Source organism: Penicillium citrinum (assembly GCF_028827155.1).
Source record: "Penicillium citrinum strain IBT 23319 chromosome Unknown utg000002l:1.0-3833315.0:1.0-3834789.0, whole genome shotgun sequence".
Classification (NCBI taxonomy): domain Eukaryota; kingdom Fungi; phylum Ascomycota; class Eurotiomycetes; order Eurotiales; family Aspergillaceae; genus Penicillium; species Penicillium citrinum.
In genome coordinates this window covers 2,907,211-2,931,678 of record NW_026622687.1, presented here as the reverse complement: position 1 = coordinate 2,931,678, position 24,468 = coordinate 2,907,211, and the positions used below count along the sequence as shown (strand labels likewise).

At 48.1% G+C, this 24,468-nt stretch overlaps 9 protein-coding genes across 9 annotated transcripts; 5 read left to right on the top strand and 4 right to left on the bottom strand.

Moving 5' to 3' along the window:
• Positions 1-53: 53 nt before the first annotated feature.
• Positions 54-2,712, bottom strand: N7469_002916 (ubiquitin C-terminal hydrolase family protein; the record flags this gene model as incomplete). Its single annotated transcript, XM_056641836.1, has 5 exons — positions 54-1,234; positions 1,293-1,944; positions 2,023-2,391; positions 2,454-2,540; positions 2,644-2,712. The coding sequence occupies 5 exons, from the start codon at positions 2,710-2,712 to the stop codon at positions 54-56; spliced, it is 2,358 nt and encodes a 785-aa protein (XP_056504330.1).
• Positions 2,713-3,182: 470 nt separating this feature from the next.
• On the top strand, positions 3,183-4,425 carry N7469_002915 (mitochondrial 54S ribosomal protein uL5m; the record flags this gene model as incomplete). The annotated part of the gene is given in 4 exon segments (XM_056641835.1): positions 3,183-3,424; positions 3,543-3,761; positions 3,778-4,236; positions 4,302-4,425. 4 exon segments carry the CDS (start codon positions 3,183-3,185, stop codon positions 4,423-4,425), a joined length of 1,044 nt encoding a protein of 347 aa, XP_056504329.1.
• Positions 4,426-4,837: 412 nt separating this feature from the next.
• On the bottom strand, positions 4,838-7,692 carry N7469_002914 (STE11 family mitogen-activated protein kinase kinase kinase; the record flags this gene model as incomplete). Its single annotated transcript, XM_056641834.1, has 4 exons — positions 4,838-7,093; positions 7,157-7,308; positions 7,367-7,440; positions 7,508-7,692. The coding sequence occupies 4 exons, from the start codon at positions 7,690-7,692 to the stop codon at positions 4,838-4,840; spliced, it is 2,667 nt and encodes an 888-aa protein (XP_056504328.1).
• Positions 7,693-11,466: 3,774 nt separating this feature from the next.
• Positions 11,467-12,174, top strand: N7469_002913 (uncharacterized protein; the record flags this gene model as incomplete). The annotated part of the gene is made up of 1 exon (XM_056641833.1): positions 11,467-12,174. The coding sequence occupies one exon, from the start codon at positions 11,467-11,469 to the stop codon at positions 12,172-12,174; it is 708 nt and encodes a 235-aa protein (XP_056504327.1).
• A 918-nt stretch (positions 12,175-13,092) lies between these two features.
• N7469_002912 (C2H2-type zinc finger protein) lies at positions 13,093-15,881 on the top strand (the record flags this gene model as incomplete). The annotated part of the gene is made up of 4 exons (XM_056641832.1): positions 13,093-13,234; positions 13,293-13,347; positions 13,408-13,652; positions 13,735-15,881. The coding sequence occupies 4 exons, from the start codon at positions 13,093-13,095 to the stop codon at positions 15,879-15,881; spliced, it is 2,589 nt and encodes an 862-aa protein (XP_056504326.1).
• Positions 15,882-16,442: 561 nt separating this feature from the next.
• On the bottom strand, positions 16,443-17,298 carry N7469_002911 (Zinc finger C2H2; the record flags this gene model as incomplete). Its single annotated transcript, XM_056641831.1, has 3 exons — positions 16,443-16,733; positions 16,793-16,882; positions 16,975-17,298. The coding sequence occupies 3 exons, from the start codon at positions 17,296-17,298 to the stop codon at positions 16,443-16,445; spliced, it is 705 nt and encodes a 234-aa protein (XP_056504325.1).
• A 24-nt stretch (positions 17,299-17,322) lies between these two features.
• On the top strand, positions 17,323-20,709 carry N7469_002910 (uncharacterized protein; the record flags this gene model as incomplete). Its single annotated transcript, XM_056641830.1, has 6 exons — positions 17,323-17,351; positions 17,916-18,002; positions 18,078-18,204; positions 18,274-18,448; positions 18,523-20,196; positions 20,270-20,709. The coding sequence occupies 6 exons, from the start codon at positions 17,323-17,325 to the stop codon at positions 20,707-20,709; spliced, it is 2,532 nt and encodes an 843-aa protein (XP_056504324.1).
• A 1,295-nt stretch (positions 20,710-22,004) lies between these two features.
• Positions 22,005-23,417, bottom strand: N7469_002909 (adenosine kinase; the record flags this gene model as incomplete). Its single annotated transcript, XM_056641829.1, has 7 exons — positions 22,005-22,041; positions 22,104-22,217; positions 22,274-22,611; positions 22,667-23,008; positions 23,072-23,222; positions 23,298-23,313; positions 23,366-23,417. 7 exons carry the CDS (start codon positions 23,415-23,417, stop codon positions 22,005-22,007), a joined length of 1,050 nt encoding a protein of 349 aa, XP_056504323.1.
• A 194-nt stretch (positions 23,418-23,611) lies between these two features.
• N7469_002908 (DUF1770 domain-containing protein) lies at positions 23,612-24,308 on the top strand (the record flags this gene model as incomplete). The annotated part of the gene is made up of 3 exons (XM_056641828.1): positions 23,612-23,920; positions 23,994-24,188; positions 24,261-24,308. 3 exons carry the CDS (start codon positions 23,612-23,614, stop codon positions 24,306-24,308), a joined length of 552 nt encoding a protein of 183 aa, XP_056504322.1.
• Positions 24,309-24,468: the final 160 nt, after the last annotated feature.

Genomic DNA, 24,468 nt, shown 5'->3' with positions numbered 1-24,468 from the left:
GTATCATCCATAGTCAATATGCAATAATTGCGAAATTTATACATGAACTGTGGTCACATCACAGTACACTCTCGCTCTGGTTTGCGACTCTTCTCCTTGGATTTCTCTTTGATTCTGTCCTTCGCTTTACTCCTCGTACCCCGATCTTTCGTTCGACCTCGTCCTGCCTTATCTTTACTGTCATATGCGGCAGGGCTGAGCTTCATCTCATCTGCTGTCTCATCACCTTCAATAGCAGACTCATCATCTTCCCCTTCTCCATCACTGGCGAATTTGTCTTTGCTCAATCGCACAGCAAATCGGGAAAAAGTGGTTCCAATTCTGTTATCGCCAGTCTGACTGGTAGCTCGACTACCAGCTCGACTTCCGGCACGACTTCCTGAGTTGCTCTTGGTATGGCGAGAGCCACGGCGAGAGAAACTGAATGGGTTCTTGGAAACTTCTTCTTCCATAGGTGCTAGCTTCGGTGACATGGATGGCATTGACCGGGCTTGAGGACCAGCAGGAGCTGTCTCAGAAAATAAGACACTGGAAGGCCTTCTTCCGGTACTATTCAAGGCTTGTGCACTTGGGCTGTCCGGGGCAGTGATCTCAACACTAGGCCGCGCAGAATTTACGTCCGTCAAGCTACCATCTGTATCATCTCCAGAGAAGCCCCGGTACTTCTGCGCGATATCAACCATGTCCATGTCAAGCGTGGCATCCGATGCACGCGATGAGGGTGCTTTGTTAGGTAGATTGGCTAGTGAAGCATCTTGATCAATGGGTAGAATCTGATAAAAGAGAAGGTAGGGTGACTCCGTCCTCAGTGCCGTCTCAATATCTATGAGAGTCACACGTTCCGCAGCAAGGTCATCAAACCGCATCCAGTGTTTGGGTGCTTCAAGCGTATCAGAGCTACCACTGGAGTCAGATGGGGCAGAGTTGGCACTCGTGCCTCGAACCATGGCAATATAGTGGCCAGAGTCGACAGAGTTACCACGATGACAGACAACCCCCTGAAGGGAAAGCTTGAAATTGCCATAAATAGGTGCATCAGCATCCATGTTGTCATCTTGAATGAAGTGAGGAAGACCGATCTCGGTAGGTATGTCGATGTATGTATCCAGCCGAGTAGCAGTTCCATTTGGTGTAAATGAATAACGCTTCAAGCAAATTCCGAGAATAGGTCTCTTGGAGGAGAAATGTGCTGCCACCTGAGCATCATTCGTGGGCGAGTTTTCCGTGTACCACGCTGTAAAGAGATAGATATTAGTGCTAAGTACTGGGGCTGTTCAAGATAAAGAACATACGTATGAGGCTGAAGAATTGCCAAGCTGGCATCATTACTTCTTTCCTGAAAATTCCTCTTCGAGGCTGCGAATCAGGAGCCGACGAGGGTTGATCGCCGGCCTTTGGATCTGTAGGATCTGGAATGAATCGTTCTTGAACAATGCTATCTCGCCGGGGCATTCTTCGCGTGGTCAAAGTTTCAGAAGTTTCAGAAGTAGAAGACCATGGACTGGGCCTTTCTGCTCGAGGAGTGTTAGACTGAACTGGCGACAGCGTTGGCGTTGTTTCGATTTCCTCCACGTGTGATGTAAAGCCTTTCGACATTGACATTGAATCCAGAGAGCGAGCGGAGCTAACAGTGTTTCGCCGCTCTAGATGACGTTTCACTTCAATGCGGTTGTTAAAGTAAGCCTCCAAACATTCCTCGAGAGTTAGGGTTGAGCCATCAGTAGGCTCGGGTGGAATAGCGACCTCAAGCAGTCTTTCATTAATGAACTTGTGATCATCGCTGTCATCTTCCTTCCCCGTATGGTAAATATCCATCTTGAGAGTGAGTAGTGGAAGTTCTAGTGTGCCTGTTATGAAAGTGAATGCTTCAGAGGCATCTTGCTGTCTGAGGTTGGCTGCATCAGCCCAGCCACATTCTGCGAGAGCATCTTGGATATGCTTAGTCTAAATTATTTCAAAGGTAAGTCCAAGGGACGAAAGAAGAAATAGAGTTAGAGCAAGACCAAGATGGCGATAACTTACAACATCAGTCGTAATAAGTCTTCCACTTCGCAGCATATTCACCCAAAATCTCAGCAGAATAACCAGCTTCCGACGAGGCTCATCATTGAATGATTTGTATAAGATGGCCTCGAAGCAGTCGAGTCGTGCGAACATAGTAAAAAGTAACGCATCCAAATAGCATGTCACACCATTCCTATTTTCTGCCCCGAGAAGCTTTGTGTTAGGGGTGTAACTTCGGATTATCCCCTCGATCGAATCCTCCAACAATAACAATAGGCTAATAGCAGTGTCGACATCTTCTTTGGCAGAAGTGAGAGCATAACTGAAATGCTTTTCTTCTAGAGTCGTAATTCCAAGTAATCTGATCTTATTCTCAATCGTCTTGACCTATGCGCGCGCCAAAGTCAGTGGATAGTGTATAGCGGAGGGGGTGGCGTGGGGGAAAGTACCTTCTTCTGGTGCTCTTGGTCATTGTCCGTCGTAGATGGTGGTGTAAAGAAGCCTCGTAGCGAAGGCCTTGTCAGGATATAAGAGCCCTATAGATCAATGATGTTAGTGAATGGCCTTTTGGTCGCCCAGCAGTCATTTGCAGGGTTTCAGAGTACGTATACCCATTGCGGACAAAGTGTGGATAAGTACCTCGTCTTTGCTCTGTCGCGACCGACTAGACCGATCGCGACGAGTTAAAAATCGATGAATTCCACTCATACTGCAGATCTACCCCAAGTTATAGCGGAGTTCTTTGAGATCGTTTCAGATCGTTGAGAGCGGACGCTTTGAGAGGAGCCAGCATGCGGGGAGGACAGCTCCGGGGTGGACTTGGGAGCTTTAGTTGAGGCTGCAAGATTTCCATGAAGTGCACAGAGACCCCATCATCTGCCAACTGCTTCTGACACGGACACGGGGAGTGAATAAGAGGCAAAAGACCAGTCAGGAGGTGTCAGATCTGAGAACATGTAAAATGACCAAAGATCTCGCGGCAAAACGATCTAATGACACCCAATGGAAGCTGCTCTGTTGATCACTTTGCGCGGGGCAGTTTGCGCCGCTCTCACCGCCTTATTTGTCAGATGTCTCCTTTGGCTGCACGTGACCGTCCCGACGGGCAAACAATTTTCGGCCGTGACGGGCCAGTTTGGATGAACCTCCGAGTCCAGCAACATTTCAATATACACAAAATGGCTGCCAGGGAGCCATCCAGATATCTGAAAAGGGCCATTCCTAGGGCATTTGCCCCTTCAGCCCGTCATCAGGCCTTCATTGGCCGACGCAATGTCTCCGACGAGGCCCCGACTCGACGTTTGTCCGACGAGCTGGAGACTGCCTCATCTTTGACCTCCAGGGTCTCCGAAAGCGCCGCCAAATCATTCGATCCAGTGTCTCGCGCCAGTGCGCGCAAGTCTCAACTTCCTCGCAGTCGGTATGTGTGATCATGTCGAGTAGAAGCTCGATTTCTCCCCAATCATTCTTGAAATCCGGGGGGCATCAGTCGTGACTAGCAACAAGACTAATATTCGTCTTTTCCCTTCACCTTTCAGATACCAATTCCGGTCTCCCAAGTATGACCGTGGTCCTCTTCACCCTCACCAACCCCCCGCTCCCTCCGATCCCTCCTCTCGCCTATTCGTCCCGGGCCCGTTCTCTCTCCCGCGCACCGAGCAAACCTACAACGCGACAGTCGCATCAGACATCATGACCCTGTGCTACGTGCACACACCACCCGGCTTCAAGCCTCCACCCAAGGCCCCCCCGTTTGCGTGAATGGGACGATAGCTCACCTTACCACAAGAACCGTCCCCTTCGCGGACCCCGTGGTGGTGATGTCCTGCGTTTACTCCGCAAACCAATTCGATTCAACAACATCCCCAAGATCGAGCGGATTACCGTCCACAGCTACGTTAAGCAGGCAGCACAGGAAAACTCTTCTTGGATTCACGTTGCCGGTATCGCTATCCAGGCTATCTCCAATGTTCGTGTTGAGACCTTCAAGTCTAAGTCTAGCGTTGCTACTTGGAGTATTGCCCCTGGTCGTGATACCGTCGCCGTCAAGGCGGAGCTGCAAGGCGAGACAATGCACCACTTCCTTGGAAAATTGATTGATGTAGTCTTGCCCCGTATGAAGGATTGGCAGGGTATTAAGGGTAGCAGTGGTGATAGCAGTGGAAACATCACTTTCGGTCTGGAACCGGAGCATGTTGCGCTGTTCCCTGAGATCGAGGTCAACTATGACATGTGAGTTTATCGATGCGTCCGCGTTCTCAGCATTTAAAGAGTCATCTACTAAACATTTCAAACAGGTATCCCCCCAAGATGATCCCTGGTTGCCATATTACCCTCCACACTACTGCCAAGGCGGATAAGGACGCTCGACTCCTCCTCAGTGCCATGGGAGTTCCATTCCACGGAAAGATCGTCCATTAGAATGTTATTGGCAAAATGGTTCCCAGGCGATAGACTCTTCCGTCTTCGGCATGGCATTGTGTTGTTATCCAACCTGTAACTTTAAAGGTGACCTGCATAGTGGTCACTGTGATTCCAAACATGTGTATTATCTCATTTACATCTTTTTATATCAAGCGTCAATTACAACCAAAATCGGAAGTTTCGTAATTTTTATATCTTAGACAGCGTTACTCGTTTCATTAGATAGTCCTTTTTGTGACAGATACCACCGAACATAAACGTAGTAGTCAAAAGTAAACCAGTCCAGTCCAGTCCAGTCCTCCATTTGAACCATACATCCGAATCAAAGTCCATCCAGGATATTTGTCGTAAATACTAACATCGTACAAGCCAGTGAAGAATCAGGTCAGATCTCAAAAGACAAGGGTCATCACGTAATTGGCATAGACAGGAACTTGCACTTGAGCAATTCATCTGCACTAGGTCTCTTCTCATATTCATGTTGGAAGGTCATATCAAGGAATTCACCCGCCTCTTCACTGACATGCTCAGGGGTATGAGGACGAGCCTTGTTACTTCCGATAGCGAAGATAGCCTGCAATTGACTGCAGTCCGGGAAAGGGTGAGCGCCAATAAACATTTCAACGACCAGACAGCCCAGACTCCAGATATCGGCTTTCTTGGTGTGCGCCGTTTGTCGAACTACCTCCGGTGCCATCCAGTATACACTGCCCTGCATAGACGGGCGATGCATGTGTCCAGCGCTACCACCGCCGGTACTAGCTCTTGAGCCGAGTACAGTGGATGCTTCAACACGCTTGGAAATACCGAAATCGGAAATTTTGACACCACCCTTGTTGTCGACGAGAATATTGGCTCCCTTGATGTCACGATGAATAATGTCACAGCTGTGCAGGTAAGAGAGACCCGCCAGAATTTGTCGGACGAAATTCTTGACAAGAGGCTCTTGGAAAGTATTGTATTGTTTCAGCATGGTAGCAATAGAACCACCTGGTACGTACTCCAGGAAAATGTTCAGGTACTGGTCATCAGTAGCAGTGCCTAGGTACTGCACAATATTAGGGTGATGCATGCCTTGTAAAAGCTCAATTTCATGCTTGAGAGCAGTAACCATAAGGTTTTTGCGCTTGTCGAATTCAGTTCCTTGTGTAGCGGAAGGGATCTCGACTTGCTTGACGGCCATGAGTTCTCCCGTAATAGCGTGGAGAGCCAAGAACACACTTCCAAATGAACCTTCACCAATGAGTGAACCCTTCATCCAATTCTTCGGAGCAAAGTTATTGCCAGCAAGGAAGTCACTCATCAAACCTGCATCGTCTTCCTCTTCACCCTCTTCACCCTCGCCCTCGCCGATTAGGACACTCATACGCTCTTCGTTGAAGGAATCACCATCCGTAGCGGCAACACTCATACTCTCATCCAACATGCTTTGGCGTGAGGGGTTTGGCTCATCAGAGCTACTCTCGAACGATACATAGGATTTGCGATTCGGCTCGGTGGGGGATTCTTCCTGGAGAGGTTGAAGCGAACTCGAGGCAATCGAGTCGCGATATGAGGTATGGGGTAGATTGAATTTGGAAAGTGAGGGGGGTCGGGAGGTGCGCGCTGCCTGCGCCCCAGTCTGAGGCTGTTGGAACCACGAGTCGGCGATGTTTGGCATAGGAGGAATAGGGGGCAGGGGAGGAAGAGGTGGTGCATCTTTCAAGCTTGATGCAACACTATAGTTGCTGACAACACTTAAGCGACTTGCTGCACGACTAAGTCGTTGGGATCTCCGCATAGTCTTCGCAATATCTTCGCGATCATGACTCGGGAAGAACGATTGTAACTCGTGAATGATCATTTCACTTGGGGGTCTTTGGCCAAAGAATGACCGCAGCTTAGTCGCCACCGGGTTACGCTCATTGCCTGGAGATTGTTGACCTTGATCTCCTGGGGTAGGCGAAGGACGATGCCGAGGTCCGACAGGTGATACTGGCTGCTTGGTGTTGATGACATTCCATGGCTCGCCTGTGAGCTGTTGAATTTTGTTCTTCTGGCGGAAGTTGGATTTGCTCATCGCATTCTCATGGGTCACCTTGCTTTCGTCGTATGCAAGTTGGGATGCACGCCGAAGCTCGTCCTGGTCTGGTTCACCGGCATGGATCTTGCGAAGAATCAAACGACCTCGCTCGGACTTGTTCACGCCCTCGCAGATTTCCATCAGCTCGGCTTCGGTAAGTTTCCGGCAGTTGGAAAGATCAGGCTCTAGCCCATCCAGCACGTAAAAGCAGTAGTTTCGATATTGGTGTTCTGGAAGTTGCAGCTTTCGGAGAACTGAAATAATGACCTCTTCAGGGGTCTTGCTGTTCCGAATATCAAGGACCTTGGTCTGGCCACCAGTATAGATGACACGAATGACAGGGCTATTTTGTGGAAGGGGTCCCATAGTTAGGCCATCCAAGCTGTTATTACGTGGATGCGAGGCACCGGGAGTGCTGGGATTGCGGCCGGACCCGGAGCCACTTGTAAGATAGCCATCCTTCCGCCAGTTACGATCAGAATCTCCCGGAGGCGATGCAGGCTGGGAGGAAGATTTGTAACCATCCCTAGACCAGCGCCGGCTGCTTAAAGTTGGGCGGTTATTCTCAGACAACACTGCAGCCTCCATGGCGGCCAATTTTTTCTAAAACAGAAACGAATTAGTATATCATGGCTTGAACAAAGGTCGTGGGGTTGAGTGAATTACCATATTCTTTTGCCTTGGGTCAACCATGGTCTTATTTCGAAGCTGTTTAATGGCAACGAAGATACGGACGCGGTCGCCCACCTTCTTTATACCCATCTCTTGCAGGATCTTTTGGTCGCAGTCGATTAGATTATCACCGTTAAAATTGTTCGCTTGAAAGAATCAGCATCGAGTTCAATTGGCAGTGCACACATCGAATGATCAACTCACCTCGGAAAAGCGACTCATACTCGCCGCATTTGATGCTGTGAAGCCATGCTACCACCTTTTTCTCATCCCAAGCCCTATACCAAATCAGAGACAATGTTACAAGTCACACCCCATTTTCTTATTGTTCTCTCAATCACCTACCGGACACCCAAGTGTTCATCTTGACCATCTGAAAACTCGGACTTTGTCGGGCTAGCAAACCCAAATCCCTCGGTTACTTTCCTCGCCGTGGCCGGTCTAGATGTATTGGAGTGCAAGTTCGTTGAAGAGGCTTGGGCTGCGGGCACGCCCATAGACGTCGCGTATTGCGGTTTAGAGGCCAGCATGGTGGCGGGGGACTGTTCGAAGGCCAATCTTTACTTCTTATTCTGATCTCGCCTTTTTGTTTTTGCTCTTCGGACGAGGTGTGGCAGAACAAGCTTTAATCGCAAAGGCCCTTCCTCCGCCTGCGGGCAAGAGCCTGTTGCGCCGGTTTATCGATCAAAGAGTTTCAGTCAGAGGATTGAGGGCGTCTGTCAGCACATAGTACTGGAAGAAGTCTAGAATTGTTGATATTTTGTCAGATCGCGTAACTCTAAAATGTGAGTAGCGAAGATTGGGTATCGAAACCTCAATGGAGGTCTGAGAGCCTTGAGAGGGGTAACAAAAGGCTGACCGCAATGCGCTCGCTCTCTTCCTGCGTAGGTGGAAGTGTCTATGGATAGAGGAGGATTGGATATGGTGAAAAGAAGGGAAAAGAAATGACATACCGACACAATGGAAGACGTCGAAGCGGGCAGGACGATCGCGGAGTCTGAGCTTTTTTTGGGGGAGGAAAGGAAGAAAGATGGAGATCGGAGGAGCCACTTTAGTGTTTCAATGGTCGAGATCGGGCGTTTATCAGAAACTCTTTTCCCTTCTCAACTCTCTCCACTTCTTTACGATTACACTAACAAAAACAAAAACAAAAAAAAAAACCCCACAATCAATGTACATAGGAGAATGACCACTCTTTGTATGTATTACTCTGTACGTACCGTTGGTTGAATGGCTGAAACTTGGTTGGATTGTTTCTCCATCAAGGGGCTGCTTGCATTTGTCTCAGCATCTCCACGCGTTTCAAGCGGGTTCTATCGGAGGTGTCACGATTCATCCCTTGCGATGGCTACATACTACATAGTTAGTACAGTAAGTACTGTACTGCAGTAAGAGAACTAACGCACTAAAGTTACTATGTACAGGATATTCCTCGCCACTGAATATACATAATATGAAGTTCCTGACAATCCATTCCTGATTCATCCACGAGAATCTACAGTTCGTGCTACATTCCCTCCAGAGTGTTCTGGAAGGCTTTCTGGTCCGCCCCACTGCTGAAACAGCGGCTCTAAATTGGTCCTGGATGAGACCCAGTTGCATCTCGCCGATAGGTGAAGCCATCAACAGAGTTCCGTTGGTTTTGCTATTGAATATAATTAGAACGGAAATAGAACCGTGTGGCGTGCTGGCTGCTGCATTCTGGTGAGTAGTAGTAGTAGTAGTTATCAATGCCCTAACTACAGTGGGGACAGTAGTAGCAGCCCCATTGTAAATTATGGTCACTAGGTGGAGGGCATATTCATGCAGTACACTTCGTAGGCCAGATAATAATTGTTAAATAAGAACTGGCTAGAAGCGTCTCTATTTTCTAGCATTGTTGCCTCTCAAAATGCTTCACCTGCAAACCCCTTATCTTGGAGGTTTGATGCTCACAAGCTTGGCAGATTTCAGCTTAGTGGGCTTAGCAAAAGGGCTTGAGTCTCGCTTGAATTTCACTGAGGTTTAAAGATCGAGTTACATATCTCAGTCTGAGATTTATGTGAAAGCACCTACTATATACAACGACTGTAGAGCTTAACCTTGGACTGTGCACTGGTACTGCGTACCTCCAGTTTGTCAAACACTGCTCGTACAATGTATACCCGTATATTACTATTTTTTTTAGTTTCTCCAGACTAGTATGGCTATGGCTGTGACCAGATATCGATATTGGAGTCGAAGTTACACATGTTAATATTCGGAGGAAATAACTATGAATTGGAGAAAATTGAGATTGTCAGTCAAATATTTCCCCGATTGGTCGAGGATCAAGTGATAGACGAGAGACTTGGCCCATGTCATAGCTAAAGCTGCCCTCTCAAACATTGCTAATTCCTACATGCCCGGTCAAACTACCTCAGTTTTCTGTCACCATACCTGTCTAGGTAGACATAAAAGAAGACCGAGAGAATACCTTCTATCTTCTGCATTCCGGACTGAAGATCCGCTTGGTTTCCGCGTCGGGGATTTTCTTCGCCGACCTAGCATGGGGAAATAGCAACCTTCCTTTTCGCCTCTCTGTTGTAAGCTTCTATGTACATTTGGTTAGTTATAGTTAACTCCTGTAAGCACATGTGTCATCTCCAAAGAACCTCCTTACTTCATGAATGCTTCATGCACTTCTCCGCACCGGTGGAGCCCAATCCCCACCGCAAGCCTGTATGTACATAAGCCCGTATATATAGTTAGTACTTCACACATCCATGTCTAATTCATCATGATGTGTCAATCATACTCTAGATGACTAAAGCGAGAATCAAATAACTATTTGGCAGTCCGGTTGTAAATCAGTATTTAAGGTTGTAGTATAGTTACCCATGGGCCATGGATGATCGGTACAGATTCAAATTCACCCTGAGCTCGTCAGTATCGATATTTATATTGCTCAGGTACTGGGAGTGCCCAGATGGAATGTCAAGATACTCAATGAGGGAGCTCTTGATGAATACTTGATGTACTTGTGCAAGTGATTATCGGGGTCAGAAGTAACGAAATTCCTTGGCAAAGTAATAGTCAGACATGCTATCCATACTATGTCTAGTATGGAGATAATGGAATATGGTTCTCCTGGTATCGCCAATGTGAACTTACATGAGCAAAACTGCTCTCGACCCACATTCACGAAAGAAACCCTATAATCCCCACCCAACGTGCCTGGCTCAAAATTCAATTACTACTAATAACTATGCAAGGCCAGGTACATGTAGGTTCAAGAGACCTAAAGTAAATCCCATTTTCTTTTGAAGCTATCGGATTGAGGCTTGACAATTCATGATTCTGTCCTAAATTTGGTGACCAAGTGGCGTGGTCTTTTCGAGAATCAGATAAGGCAGACAAGAATCACTAAATTGTCCTAGTGGAAAGTACGTACCTTGTCTATTTGAGAAGCTAATTCCGTTGGAGGCTCAAATTGCATGAACTAAAGTCTATTGAGCGGAACAGTAGAGAGCAAGGACAGCTACAGTACCTACTATGTAAATCCCGGATTAGTAGAAGTCTGCCTGGCCCCAGTGGATACAAATCGCGGTCAGAAATTTATTCCCGAAGGAACAAATTGGGGTGGGCACCGAAATCACATCTATTTAGTACCTACTAAGGAGAATAGGTATTCTCCTGATTGATCAGGCTTTTTATAAGACTATACTATAGTCAACTCACTGGATATTTAGTATATATAAACAACTTAATAAACGAAAACTTGATAATTAATTTTCCAGAAGCACTACCACTATGTAACCATATAGAGAATAACATACATAGAGATGATCACGCTGATCCCCGGAGATTGAATGGGGCTCAACTGGTGGATACACTTCAACCTCTCATTATGTACATAGTACTCCGTACACACTTTTCATCGCTTAAGTATAATTTTAGATCATCAGCCAAGCTTCTCCCATCGGGCATTGCCTCGTGCAACTCGATCTGGCAGGTGTAAAAAAGGGTAAATCCGGCCGACTCGCCGAAGGAAACAAGGTCAGCCCGAGACTTGAACTAATTCGAACTAGCGAATTGCCTAAAAGGGTCCAACTGAGCCTCCGCCGAAAGTCAATCACAAGACAAAAGTGACTTGGCGACTTTCTCTGAGGCTGCCTGATCGTTTTTTATTTTGTGAACGCCATTTTTCTCGATACGAGAGTCTCATTTCCTCCCTCTCTCTCTCTCTCTCTCTCTCTCACACACACACACACACACACACACACACACAAACACCGTCTCAGTCTCAACTTCAATCATATCCCTCTCATTCTTGATATCTCGCAATGCATCTCAAAACCCTTCCTGCATTTCTGCTTTTGGCCCCAGCCGTTCTGGCCAACCCAGTTGCCACTGATGCGGCCAACTCGGACTATAGCGGTGATCTGGACTATTTCCAAAGTGCTCTCGACAACATCCCCAGCTCGATTCTGACTGTTCTGGAGACCGCTGTTCCTGTGAGCTGGTACATGGGTCTCATGGATCCAGCTTCTCAATCCTCTTTCCTGAGCGAGGCCTCTGCCGGTGTTTATCCTGACTGGTATAGCGCACTTCCCTCCAGTGTCATCGCTTGGGCCAGCTCTGCGGCTGAAAATGGCGACGATTTCCTGTTCGGCGGCGCAACTGCCACTGCCACTGCCACCGACTCTGCATCTGAATCTGACTCGGCCACTGGCTCTGCATCTGCTACTGCTTCTGGCTCTAAGTCTGGCTCGGAGTCTGCCACCGTTACTCCCACGGCCAAAACGTCTGATACTCGTGATTCAACAATTACCGGCACTGTCAGCCCGACTGATACTAAGGCTACCACTGCCTCATCCGAAGCTAAGGCTTCAGGCACTACTTCCAATGCTACAGCCGATGCTTCCTCCAGCGCTGCATCCACTAGTGCTTCATCCGAAACCTCAACTGGTGGTGCTCCTCTCGCTACTGGCAGTGTCGCTATGAGTCTCGCTGGTGCTGCTGGCCTGCTCGGCCTCGTCGCTGTTCTCTAAGTCTCGGGAACCATGTCTTGATTGACTTCAATATCTGCTGATAATAGGTGGTGGAATATACAGATACAGTTCACATTTTGGGGAGATATTTTTAGGAATACGATTGATGTATGTTTTAATGTCCATAGTTAACTATTTATTCTCATCTTACCATCATCAATTACATATTCATTACTCCCCAGCTGAAAATAGACTGTTTCGCCGTATCGTTTTCGTAAATCATTTATCAAAGCCATTAGGAAATTGTCATTCTTCTATTAGATCAGTTACAATTTGGGCCAGACCAGTAGTAGCAGTTACCGACTGGGATAGAGTGATTTACTTTCGACGTACAAAATAACCTTAACACTAGCCTTTTATAAGTATTGGTACTAGGAATTTCTCCTGTAAACATAGAATATGGTAGTATTTCATATCTCAGTTAGTATACTGATCAAGCAGCACCTAAGCCTTGTCTGGTTCTCCACCAATTACTCTTGGGATTGGAGCTTATCTCTAGATATTCATCGAAGCAAATGTCAATTTAGCTAGCGTTATAATTGAACCATCTTTCTTATTTTTAAAAATATATTATAGTGATCTATGTTGTGATGTCGATCTACGGCTCGGCTTCGGTAGTCTTTGCGGCAACTGCGTACATTCTCATCTTCTTTTCTTCATCCAACCGTCTCCAGCCACACTTCCACCCAACCCAGCCAGCCAGCTCAACACAGCACACCACAGCACAGTTCAATCCATACCTACAAAATACTGCCTCGCTAATCGTACTACTCCCATTCATTCCCTCTCCCATCTCTGGCTCAGGTACAACATACATACCACGTGACCCATCTCCCCTCACTGCCGCCAAACCCCACAGTTTTTTCTTTCCCCGCTCAGCGCTGAGACGTGAATTCTTTCCCCTCTCTTCCCCCCCAGATGGAACCCCAAACTCCAAATATGGATGACGAGAAGGCCAAAGTAAAGAAGAAAGGTGCCACTCACCGCAAGTCTCTTTCTTGCGAATATTGCAGCCGATCGTTTGCCCGCCTCGAACATCTCCAACGCCATCTCCGCACCCGTTGAGTAGCCCCCTCTCGTCCGGTCGTCGCTTTCTTTCTCCTAATGTAGGACAACAGATACAAAGGAAAAACCCTTCTCGTGTGAGATTTGCTCTAAGTCATTCGCAAGGAGGTAAGATTAATCTCGTTCTTAATCTAATCACCCAATCGCTGATATCATTGCTATTCGCAGTGACCTCTTGGTGCGACATGAGCGATTGGTCCATCCAGCCGAAAGTGCGGCCAGTCGTGAACACCGCACGCACAACGGAACTGAAAATAGTCACCACGAGATCCCAATTCAGTCGTCCATCATTCAACCTGCCCATAATGAGTCGCGCATGTTAGAACTGGCCGATGCCATCCCGGTCCATACCCAAGTCCCTCAACCACCTCCTCCTCCACCCCCCGAGGTCCAAATCCAGCCGCCCCCCCATAGTCGAGACCACTCACTTCAATCCCTCGTGGGGCTATGATTTGAATCTTTTATCGCATGCTGCGAGTCATGTCGCCTTGGAAGGTCAACAGGAGAGTCTGGATTCTCTCCGCAAATCCTCTCACACAGTTGACACTCCGTCCCAATCCCATCCGCCACCACCGGAGAGAGCCATCACCGATAACTATGGTGTAGAGCCCTCTTTCCTCGATCTCACAGATCTTGGAGATCCTGTTCAAGATTTTACAGTCTTTCTGGAAAGTGTCGGCTTATCGTCTGATTGGGACTCCGGTGTCTTCTCATCCGTGGAAGAGCCCATGCTCCCGCCAAGTCTTTCGATGGACTCGAAACAGCAGGTTCGAGATACACCAGCACCTGCTAGACTAGGTGCTGATTTGATGAATGATTCACGAGTCCAGGCGGAGGAACCGCCTTCATTTTCCAATTTTGGATCCCGTCTACCATCGTTGCAACCAGAGTCTCATGAGATTGAAGATCGAATTGGCCTTTCAGATGATAGCTCGCGCCCAGCATGGGATATCACGAATGCCGATCGCCAAGTCTTTGTTTCCAAACTAGAAGAATTTTCATTTGTTCTTCCCAAAGGGTTTGTGCCGCCTTCTCGCCATGCCCTCTCCCGGTTCTTCGCAGGATACATTAATGGATTGAATGAGCATTTGCCCTTTGTGCATGTTCCTACACTTTCCATTGCCAAATGCTCTCCGGAACTCACACTAGCGACTGCAGCAGCAGGGTCACACTACCGTTTCGAAAATGGACGGGGCATTGACCTCTTCCACGCTGCCAAGGCTATCTTGCTGGAACGTCTTCGTCGACGAGATAGTAGGCAGGTACCTCAACCGTCATGGAACTACATCTCTCCACCTTCTAACTTCCCCAACTCGCGAGGATCCTCGATTATCTCGAATACCGCGAGTAGTCCTTTCCAAACCCATCATATGCCTCATCCTCCAGTGAGCGCATCAATCTATACACCAGATGACTCGGATGCGCACATGGAAGTGATACGGACATTCCTTCTCCTCACTGTCTTTGCATCGTGGGAGAGACAACCCGAATTATTGCGAGAGATTCTCTCGCTTCAAAGTACACTGGCGAGGTTAGTTCGGGAGCATGGTCTGTCCGAACCACCACCTACGCCGGAACCCATCAGTTGGGAAGAATGGATTCGAAGGGAGGGAAACAGAAGAACGAAGCTCATCGTTTACTGTTTCTTTAATCTTCATTCAATCATGTACAATATACCTCCTCTGATCCTTAACGGAGAATTGAAGCTCAACATGCCTTGTTCGCATGACCTGTGGAAGGCTACCAATGCGGCACAGTGGCGACGACTTCACCGTGCCCGACAAGGATTAGATGTCTCTTTTCAGGATGCATTTGCCCGCCTCTTCCTCAAGTCATCTATATCCTTCCCTTCCGCCCCAATTTCTCCCTTGGGCAACTACATCCTCATACATGCCATCATCCAGCAGATATTCTTTGCCCGACAGTTGTGCCTGTCGGCTCCGAACATGCACGGTACCAGCCTAAGACAGGAGGATCTAAACGTGCTTGACAACTCGTTGAGTGCGTGGAAAGCATTGTGGAAGCGCACGCCTGAATCCAGCATTGACCCTCAGAATCCTGCGGGCCCCATCGCTTTTACCTCGACTGCACTTTTGGGACTGGCATATATCCGATTACATGTCGATTTAGGCCCTTGTCGTCATCTCATTACCCAAGATCCTGCACAGATCGCGGGTGCCCTTATCGAGTCACAACCGATTGTCCGCAGCCCAAGGTTGATTATGGCGCTTCTCCATTCTGCACATGCCCTCTCTATTCCTGTTAGATTGGGAATCGATTTCGTGGCAAGAACACACTCGTTTTTCTGGAGTATCCAACATTCTCTCTGCAGTCTGGAATGTGCATTCCTGCTCAGTCGCTGGCTACTGGCTATCCCCGCGACACAGCCAGAACAGCGATTATCCGAGCATGAGCGAAAACTCCTCTTGTGGATAAAGAGCATGATGGATGAAACCGACATGGCTGTTGATCCACCAGGAGCGCCCGATCTGGAATTTATGGCAAACCCATTTAAGGTCCGTCAGCTTAGTGTTGCCATTGTCCGTGTCTGGGCCCGGACATTTAAGGGCAACACCAGCTGGGCCATTGTTGACCTTGTCGGGTCCAGCTTGGATGCCTATGCAGATCTTCTGGAAAACTAAGCATCTTTCTTTCGAAGCTGATTTCCTTGCATGGCTCAATTGCTCTACATGGCAAATGAGCAATTGGTACCTTGGCAAAAAGCACATCTTACTAACGTGGCGTGGCGACCTAATGACCTTATTTCTTGTCTTCTTTTATTATTCCTTTTTGATTTGCTCTTGGCTGGACATGATATCTCACGGAGTTCTCTTGTAAATGCTGGCTTGGAAAGCTTCGGATGAGTTGGCCTGCATAAGTTGGATGGATGAGTTTGCTCATGCTTTATATGTACATAAGTATACGCCCAGTATTCGGATCTCCAGGCGCGGTCTTGTTATTTGGATTGCTGCTTCTTTCTTAATGATACCTCAAATGTTGATGAAACAATAACTCTTTTCTAGATTTATACGGATAAAATGAAGCTAGAAAATCTAAATATGAGGCCTAGCTCTGCAAAAGCTCGTTTATATAACCTGCAGCAGACGTTGAACATCGGATTCTGGCACTTATGAGGGCCGTCTATAATTGCAAATTCATAGGCGGAACGTGATTTCGTAAGGGGACCTTCACCTCAAGATATCTCAGGATCTCTTTTGAGGTGCCTTTGGTCGATTCCTCATCACACTGGCCGGCACAAACTGAAGTGCAGACATGGATCGTTCTAATTCATCGATATCCATATCCCCAGCAGTTTCTTGGGGTACAGTTGCAGGGATTTGCGTCTGTGACACTGAGCTGCGACGTCGAAGTCTCCCCTCTTGAGCCGATGAAACGGATGCCGTGGAAAGACGCCTCCGGCCATTACCGTTCAGAGGCCGTAGCAGAGACGTTTGCTTGTCAATACCATCATTAATGATATAGAAGTTATAACTCTTTGGATGAATCAGTAAGAGAGACAGTAGGTTTTCTTTTGGGTCAAGATTTCACATACTCTTGGAAACATATGCTTGTCTATCAGATGGAGTCGTCGCTTTTGCGGAGTGGAGCATTTCCGTTCACAGTCCTCGATAAAGCAGCCATACTAAGTGAAAAAAATGATTGATTAGCATCTTTCACGCCTGAATAGATGCACGAGAATGAACAATAATTGAAATTCCAGCAATGTACACTTACTGTCTTCTCCCCTCGCGCTTTCCGGGCTGCCGCTAGGGCATCGTGATTCTCTTCGATATGAAGATTCAGAAAATGACCCGTTGGGAAATTTTTACTACATTCTGCGCACCGATTGACATGTGCTTGCTGGTAATGTACTTCGTAGTCTTCATATGAGGTGAAAGATAACGTCTCGCGATGAGGTGGTAGTGCGCAATGCATAGCCTCGATGACAGGCACTGAGTCCCTGTGGATTATCTTACTGCGCTCCGACGGAGTGATGCTATCTGGTATTGAGGACCTTGAGTATGTCGAAGGAGAAGGCGTTCTTGAGCGTTTAGACATAATTGCGGTGTCGGGTCTGCCGCAATGCTTCAGGCACCATACAAGAGAGAGTGGTATGTGATTGATCGATCCACTTGGCGGGGCTTAATGCAGGAATGCGCGGCGAGGGGCGCGCCAAATGTTGTCCATTCAAGGTCTGGACAGTACAATGAGAAGTGAAGAAGAAAGGTATAAACAAAGAGAAAATACATCCATGGGGGCTCAAGATGTCAATTCACAAAGGAATAAATGACAATGAGGTGGAGATATCAAAAAGTAGAAAAGTAGAAAAGCCGACTTGATATTGTGGTGGAATCACCCGCCAATCAGCACCGCCCAGGCAATTCCGCCGAAGTACTGCACGCGCTTTTTCCTTGAGGATCTCCCATCGTCCCTTTCACCAAAACCTCGACTCGACCTGATGGCTTCTTCACTTTTATCTTTGCCTCTTTTCGCCATAGCCATCTGACCGAAACGGTCTACGGTGGTTTAGCACCGGGAGAATGACCTCTTTTCAGGATGCGTGGCAGTCAGTTCTTCCCTATACTTTTTCCCTTGCCCTCCCCCTCCTGCACTCCACAATCCGCCGGAAATCGGCAGTGAACGAATACAAAGTGGTTCTAACTGATCGCATATAGGATCGCACTCACTGCGGAAAGTGAGCTGATGCGATGCCTTGCCCAAAAGGAGCCGACCTTTGCTGAAATATCACACTTTCTATCGGAGTCAGTTAACGCCGCGCACACATCTCTGGTCTTATTGCACCAAAAGTCAACCTAACACAATGCCCTTGCCGATAGATTTCGCACTATATGCCAGAATGCCATTCTGCTCGATTTCGATACTGCCCGCGACACTGATGTCGAGGGTCGTTTGTGGGATGCGCATTTGAAAGTGAACAACCGGTTCCGCAAGTTACTCTCTCGTGTGAGTGTGTGGAGATGGGATGTGGGATACGCAATAAAGTTCTTGAGCTGACCGGTACGACTATAATAGTATCGCGAGGAGAATGCAAAGAAGAAACCGGTGGAGAGACGGAAGCTCGAGAAGCATTACTTAGACTTCATTAAGTCTAGTCAGCGATTCTACCGCGGCTATATCCAGCATCTCTCCTCGCATTTTGGCGGTGTTGGCGAGCTGGAGAAAGTAACGCGCAAGTTCAATTTTGAGAGTAAGCACCTATTACCCTGCATCCTCGCGTGTCCTGCGCACAGCATCGGGATTAATTCGAGGTCCCTTTTCCAGACTCGTCCGCGCAACCCCCGGTACCCGTAACCCCCGATTTGCGCAAACGTATTCTGCAATCCTGCCATGCGACTCTCATACGACTTGGCGACCTTTCACGTTACCGGGAAACTGAGCTCGTTGGCAAGGATCGCAATTGGGGCCCGGCAATCGGATACTATGATCTAGCATCCGTGATATACCCCGCCTCCGGCGCATCGCATAACCAATTGGCCGTTATTGCCCTTGCCGATGGCAACCATTTTCGAGCGACCTATCACCTATACAGGGCACTTTCCACCCAGAACCCGCACCCTTCAGCTAAGGGTAACCTTGAAATCGAGTTTAAAAAGATCATGAATTTATGGACGAAGAGGGAGCTGATACGCCCCGAAGATGCCGGAATTCCGGGCAGAGCTCTCGCGCCCTGGTTCGTTTATCTTCATGCAAAATGTTATAAGGGCGAGGATTTTCCAGAGCATGACGAGCTGGAGAGCGAGGTGATGAGCCAGCTTGCAGTTGAGACTCGTGAACGATCCCTTGAGGGGACCCTCCAGAAATTCTGTCTAGTCAATATTGCCGCGGAAGATTTTGCCAAAGCTCGATCAGAAGAAGAATCAGTCTCCAGTGCCCGCTTATTTTTCCAGCGAATCAATGTGAAGACCTTTTTCACCCTGTTACAAATCCTACTCGTTGAACTTGAGCGATTCGCAGCTGAAGATTCGAGTAATAGCAGCAAAGAGACTGTCAGGAATGGACACGACAAAATCACCGTGGTTGCGCGCCGGATTCTTCCAGCCTTGAGGCACTACAGCTCTTGGCTGCTTGTCGCTAGTGACTTTCTTGTTGCACAAAAGGAAGAAAAGGACTCGGCACTGTCAATCCAGATTCAAGAATTCTGGAAGATATATGCAGGAACTCTTACGCTTCTCGCGTCTACTTTTGATGTCGCACAGCTCCCTGAAATCGACTATCTTCTTGAAGATGACGAGGAGAGCCTGGGGTTTGTGCCTTTAGACCAGGCGGCTACGTCTCGTCGGTACATCGGTACAGACGGCCAGCTCAAACCCAGGATGAATGACCCAGGTATCGAGAGAAGTCATCCAAACATGGAAATGCTATACAGAATTCGCGAGTTCGTCATAGATGGCCTTGACCTAGTCGTGGGCAACAAAATTCCTATTGCATTGATTGATGATGAGGACAAGAAAACATTCCTCTATCGTGAGGACGGACTGCCGGCTCAGTTTTTCTCGAGCCCACATGGGCATCAGCAGACTCTTCCGACTCCGACTATTGGACGAGAGGATATTCCTCCTGCGACCCAAGATTCGAATTCTGTCGCCGAGGCCCGCAGCACATTTGGTGGATCTCAATCCGCATCAGCATCTATGTCGGCAAATATGAATCGTATCGTTGAGGGTGTAGAGCGGTTGGTTGAATCCGATACATATGAAAACGCGCCTAGTGATTGGGGCCATTATCCGTTCCCAAATGAGCCCCGGGACATGCGTACGCCTTCAGCTGCCATGGGATCTAGCATAAATGGATTTGCCTTCGATCAGCCTACGCCCCAACTCGGAACTCCCATACCACCACCTGGGCTCGGACCCCCGGATCCTGGCGCAGCAGAGTCACTTCGTGCATCGATTTCCCAGTCCTACTCGCCTCTTGCATCTGTACCTGGCATGCCCAGTATCTGGAATACCGCATCAGCCCCAGCTCCACTCAGAGAGAATGCATCTCCTCGTACCCCCCCCTGGGCTAGGCCAACAACCCCAAATGCACCCAATGGCTCCTCCAAATGCCATCACGTCCGAACGATCTCCTTCCCAAAGACAGCTTGGGAGTGATTTCCTCAGACAAAGCATGATGGGCCAGACCCAGTCCTCTGGCTTCTTTGATCCAGCTGGATCAGTGCCTTCTTCCTGGATCCCGCCGACCAATCTATCCACGGCACTACCTCAGTCTATTCCGGATTCCTGGGATAAGAGTAACTTAGGCAGAATGAGCTACGGCTCGTATCCAAGTCATCCTATGTCAAGCGAAATGCCAAATCAAACCTGGGCCAACGAGGCCTTCATCGGTAGCGGTCTTCCAGCTCCAGCAAGCGGAAGTCCCTTTAGCTCGGGCTTTGGGGACCACCGCAAATCCAGTGCTCAGCTTGGAGCCGTTGGACAGACTCCGCCATGCGGACAAGGAGGCTGATCGGCGAGTCTATCAGCTACAGTGCAAATTTTATACAAAATGCCTCTGCGTCATGCAACCATGAACGAGCTACCTGAGCGAGAATTATCACATACCCCCGGTACACAGCTAGAATGCCCCAGCCACTCTGAGTCTTATACATCGATCTCCCGGTCATCGATATGCACAGGCATATGGATATGGGAAGGATAGAAGGAAATATTGATCGGCTCATATCCCATTTTGCATTCCGAGCAAGAGAATGGGCTCTAACTGTTACTGATGGCTCTGGGTATTCTTTTATCCCAGTAACATGTTCAATCTCATGATCCGTTGGAGATTAGTCTAGGGTATTTGATCCTTCTCGAGACTCCCCGGTCTGGCAATTATCTCTCGGTCAATATACCTCTCCTCGCAGTTATATTTTCTCGGGGGAAATTTCGATATACGCGTTCAACACGCTTTATAGTTATAGTCAAGAACCTGGAAAGTTGAACCCGTGTCTTCCCATAAGTCTCCCCTTTTATCTTGAAGGATAACGTTCATGCAATTTATTTCTTTTGAATTTTACTTGTGCGAGAAGGATGTTTGTCATTTTTTGATTATTATTATTTTTTTTTTCCTTTTTCGCTTTCTTTATTCTTTCTCGATAGCCTACTTGACGTGGAATTGTGATTGTGGTCGACTGGATTGGCTGAGTATGCGGCGGACAGAATATGAAAATTTTATGTGATAGTATGACAGAAGTAAAAGCTGTTTTATTTATATGTAAATCATTATTGATTTGTTGTTGAGAACAGGGCCAATGCAAGACTCTTCGTTTCTCTATCCAAGGATTCACTTCCATTCCATGCGAGGGTACATTGATCATGTTGAACGGTAGAAGCGGGATGAAAGGAGAAAGGTCCAAGGGTAGGATTTATAGATTGTGGGGGTGTAGGATCCCATTCGCATAAATTGCTTTGAAATCAGGTCGACGAGTCCGGAGGTGGCTCAACCTGAGCTATTGCAAGGTAATCACGCTCACCGTCGACAGTCGTATACGTTGAGTGTCTCGTAAAAAAGATCATGAAAATGCATGAGGGAAAGTTGAGAGAGTTGAGATGAGGAATGAAGCCTCGAGGGTCTTAATATTGCGACGTTAAGTCGTTATATAGGAACAAGAAAAAGAAAATTGGGTATAGAGGGTTGAATCATCCAGGGTTGAAAGACGCATCTTCAGCTAAAATGCGCCGAGACCTTCCGCATTTGGGAGATCTATGTGTTGAAAAACTTCATTCAAATCTATTCTTTTGATTTTGCGAAAGCGTCATTGCTTAAGAGCGGGAGTAGGTCTGCTTGGGGAAGGGGAAGCTAAATGTGGATATTAGCATTAATTGTCATTCATGCCAGGATAACCACAAGGGGCAACTCACGAAGGACCAAGCTCCTGGATGCTCTTGCTGGCCAGCCACTGGCCCATGTCAATGCTTTCCTCGAGAGACTTTCCAGAGACAACACCGGCGCAGAAACCACCGGCGAAGGCGTCACTATTGATGAAAATGTCAGTGAGTGATAGTTGGATTCAGGAAAGGACAAAACTCACCCGGCACCGTTAGTGTCGTTGATGGCATCCTTGGAAATCTCGTGAACGTTGAACTGCTTGACCTCAACCTTGCCGTCGGCGGAAGCGATGCCGACAACAGTAGGCTCAGTACCCTGGGTGACAATGGCAACACGGGGGCGCTGGGTGTTCTTCTTGGGGAGCAAAGCAAGCTTCTTAGCGATCTCGACAACGTCCTCGGTGCCCCACTCGTGGCTGGCAGCGTAGGCACGAGCCTCGGTCTCGTTACAGAATGTGTAATCGGTGTAGGGCAGAACGGTATCCAGCTGCTCCTTGAAGAACTGGGGGATGAAGGGAGCGGAGAGAGAGAGCATGAAGACCTACTGGCGTGTGAATGATTGTTTCAGATCACGGCACAGGTTGAAGTGTACATACCTTATTCTTAGCAGCAGCCTCCTGACCGAGAGCCTCGATGGCGGGAACACAGACAGTCAGGTGGTAGCCACCAACGTAGTAGAACTGAGCCTTCTCAACAAGAGACCAGATGTGGGGCTGCTTTAAGTGCTCAATCTTGTACTCGTTGGCAGCAGCAAGGTGAGTGCACATGCTGCGGTTGTGGCCAGTGATGACAACACCACACTTTCCAGTGGGCTGGGTCTCATCGACGCGGTACTCAGTGTGGACACCGGCCTCCTCGCAAGTCTTCTTGAGGATGTCACCGTACTTGTCCTTACCAACACAGCCAATGTACATAACGGAGTTCTCGGGCAGCATGTACTATCAAATTCGTTAGCATGTCCGACATGACTTACAATCCTTATATTTAGAATTGTTGCTTACCTGGGCACCACGAGCGGTGTTCTGAGCGGCACCACCGGGGATCAGCTTAGCATCCCGGGCAAGAAGGTCCTCATAGATACCCATGTGCTCCTCCTCGGCAAGGATAGCATCGTTGTCCTTGAGACGATACTTCTCAAGGAGAGCGGCATCGCTAGGGAAAAACATGACATGTCAGCAATCAACATCTATAAGGCCTGATAGGACCATTTGATAAGTTCTGTCTTACCCACGAGCCTGGATGTCTAGAAACAAGTTAGTAAACGAGTTCAATCTCGAATATGAAACGACACATACCAAGGAGAGGGTTCTCCAGAGCGAGAAGAGGGTAACCTTGGGGAGCAGCCATTTTGACGAAATTGAAGAATTAAAGTCAACTGAGGGGAAGGGAAAAGAAGAAGACCCCCAAGTGGGCTGGAGGGGCTTACTGTTTCTGCCGGGCGGAAAAGCAGGTCTGAAGTAAACCATGTGGGCACCTGCGCAACCTCAACTTCGGGAAACCATAACATTCAATTCCGACTTGACATCGATTAGCGCACCACAATGGCCGACCCTGCATTGGAGATTTCCGAGGCCATTCAGGCAGGGCATATACGTTCAACTCCTTCTCCAACTCACGATATCAACCCATCCACCGCTGCCTCGGAGAAACAGCCTGTGGTCGAGGCCCCGGTCTCCGAAGCCGGAAGTCTCCCGTCGGACTTTGTCGACTCTCATCGAGTGATTCGTCCTGTTCGTCGCCGTCAAACACTTCCACCACTGCCGGACCTTCGCTTCGAGCAAAGCTATCTCGCCAGCATCAAGGATGCCGATACTTGGGGCCGCGTGGCGTGGATCACTGTGAGAGACCAGGTACGATCCCATGCGGAGAAATGATAGGCGTTCTTAAAGGGGAGCATTTCACTCATACTATTATTCTATATAGCTTCTCCTCCCTCTCATCCAAGGAACAGTCTGGACTCTCGCGCTCTCCGGATGGCGTTTCTGGAACCGCAATGCCTCCTTAAGTGGACAAACCCTCGGAAGCCGAATCCGCAGATGGTGGTACGAGGTCAATAACTGGAAACTACCCCCTATGAAATGGTCCAAGGACCCAAAATTGGCTGAGCAAGTCGGAGATGTGAGCTGAATTTCTTCCTACCTCTGCCTCAGAGACATCGCGTTATAGTAGAAGTAACTAACGGTACCGGAGTTCTTGCAGTTCTACGAGGCTCAGTTTTCCAACACAGGGGCAGATTGATTTTGTTATGGCATTGGCTTGGTAGCATGGCTATGGCCTTGATCGATTACTGCCTGCTCCATTAGCATCACACAGGCGTTTGGTATTCTCTTGATTTATGGCTTAGTGGATTAAGCCTCTGTTCGATATCCCACCTCCTAAACTGGTTCTTCTTTAATGA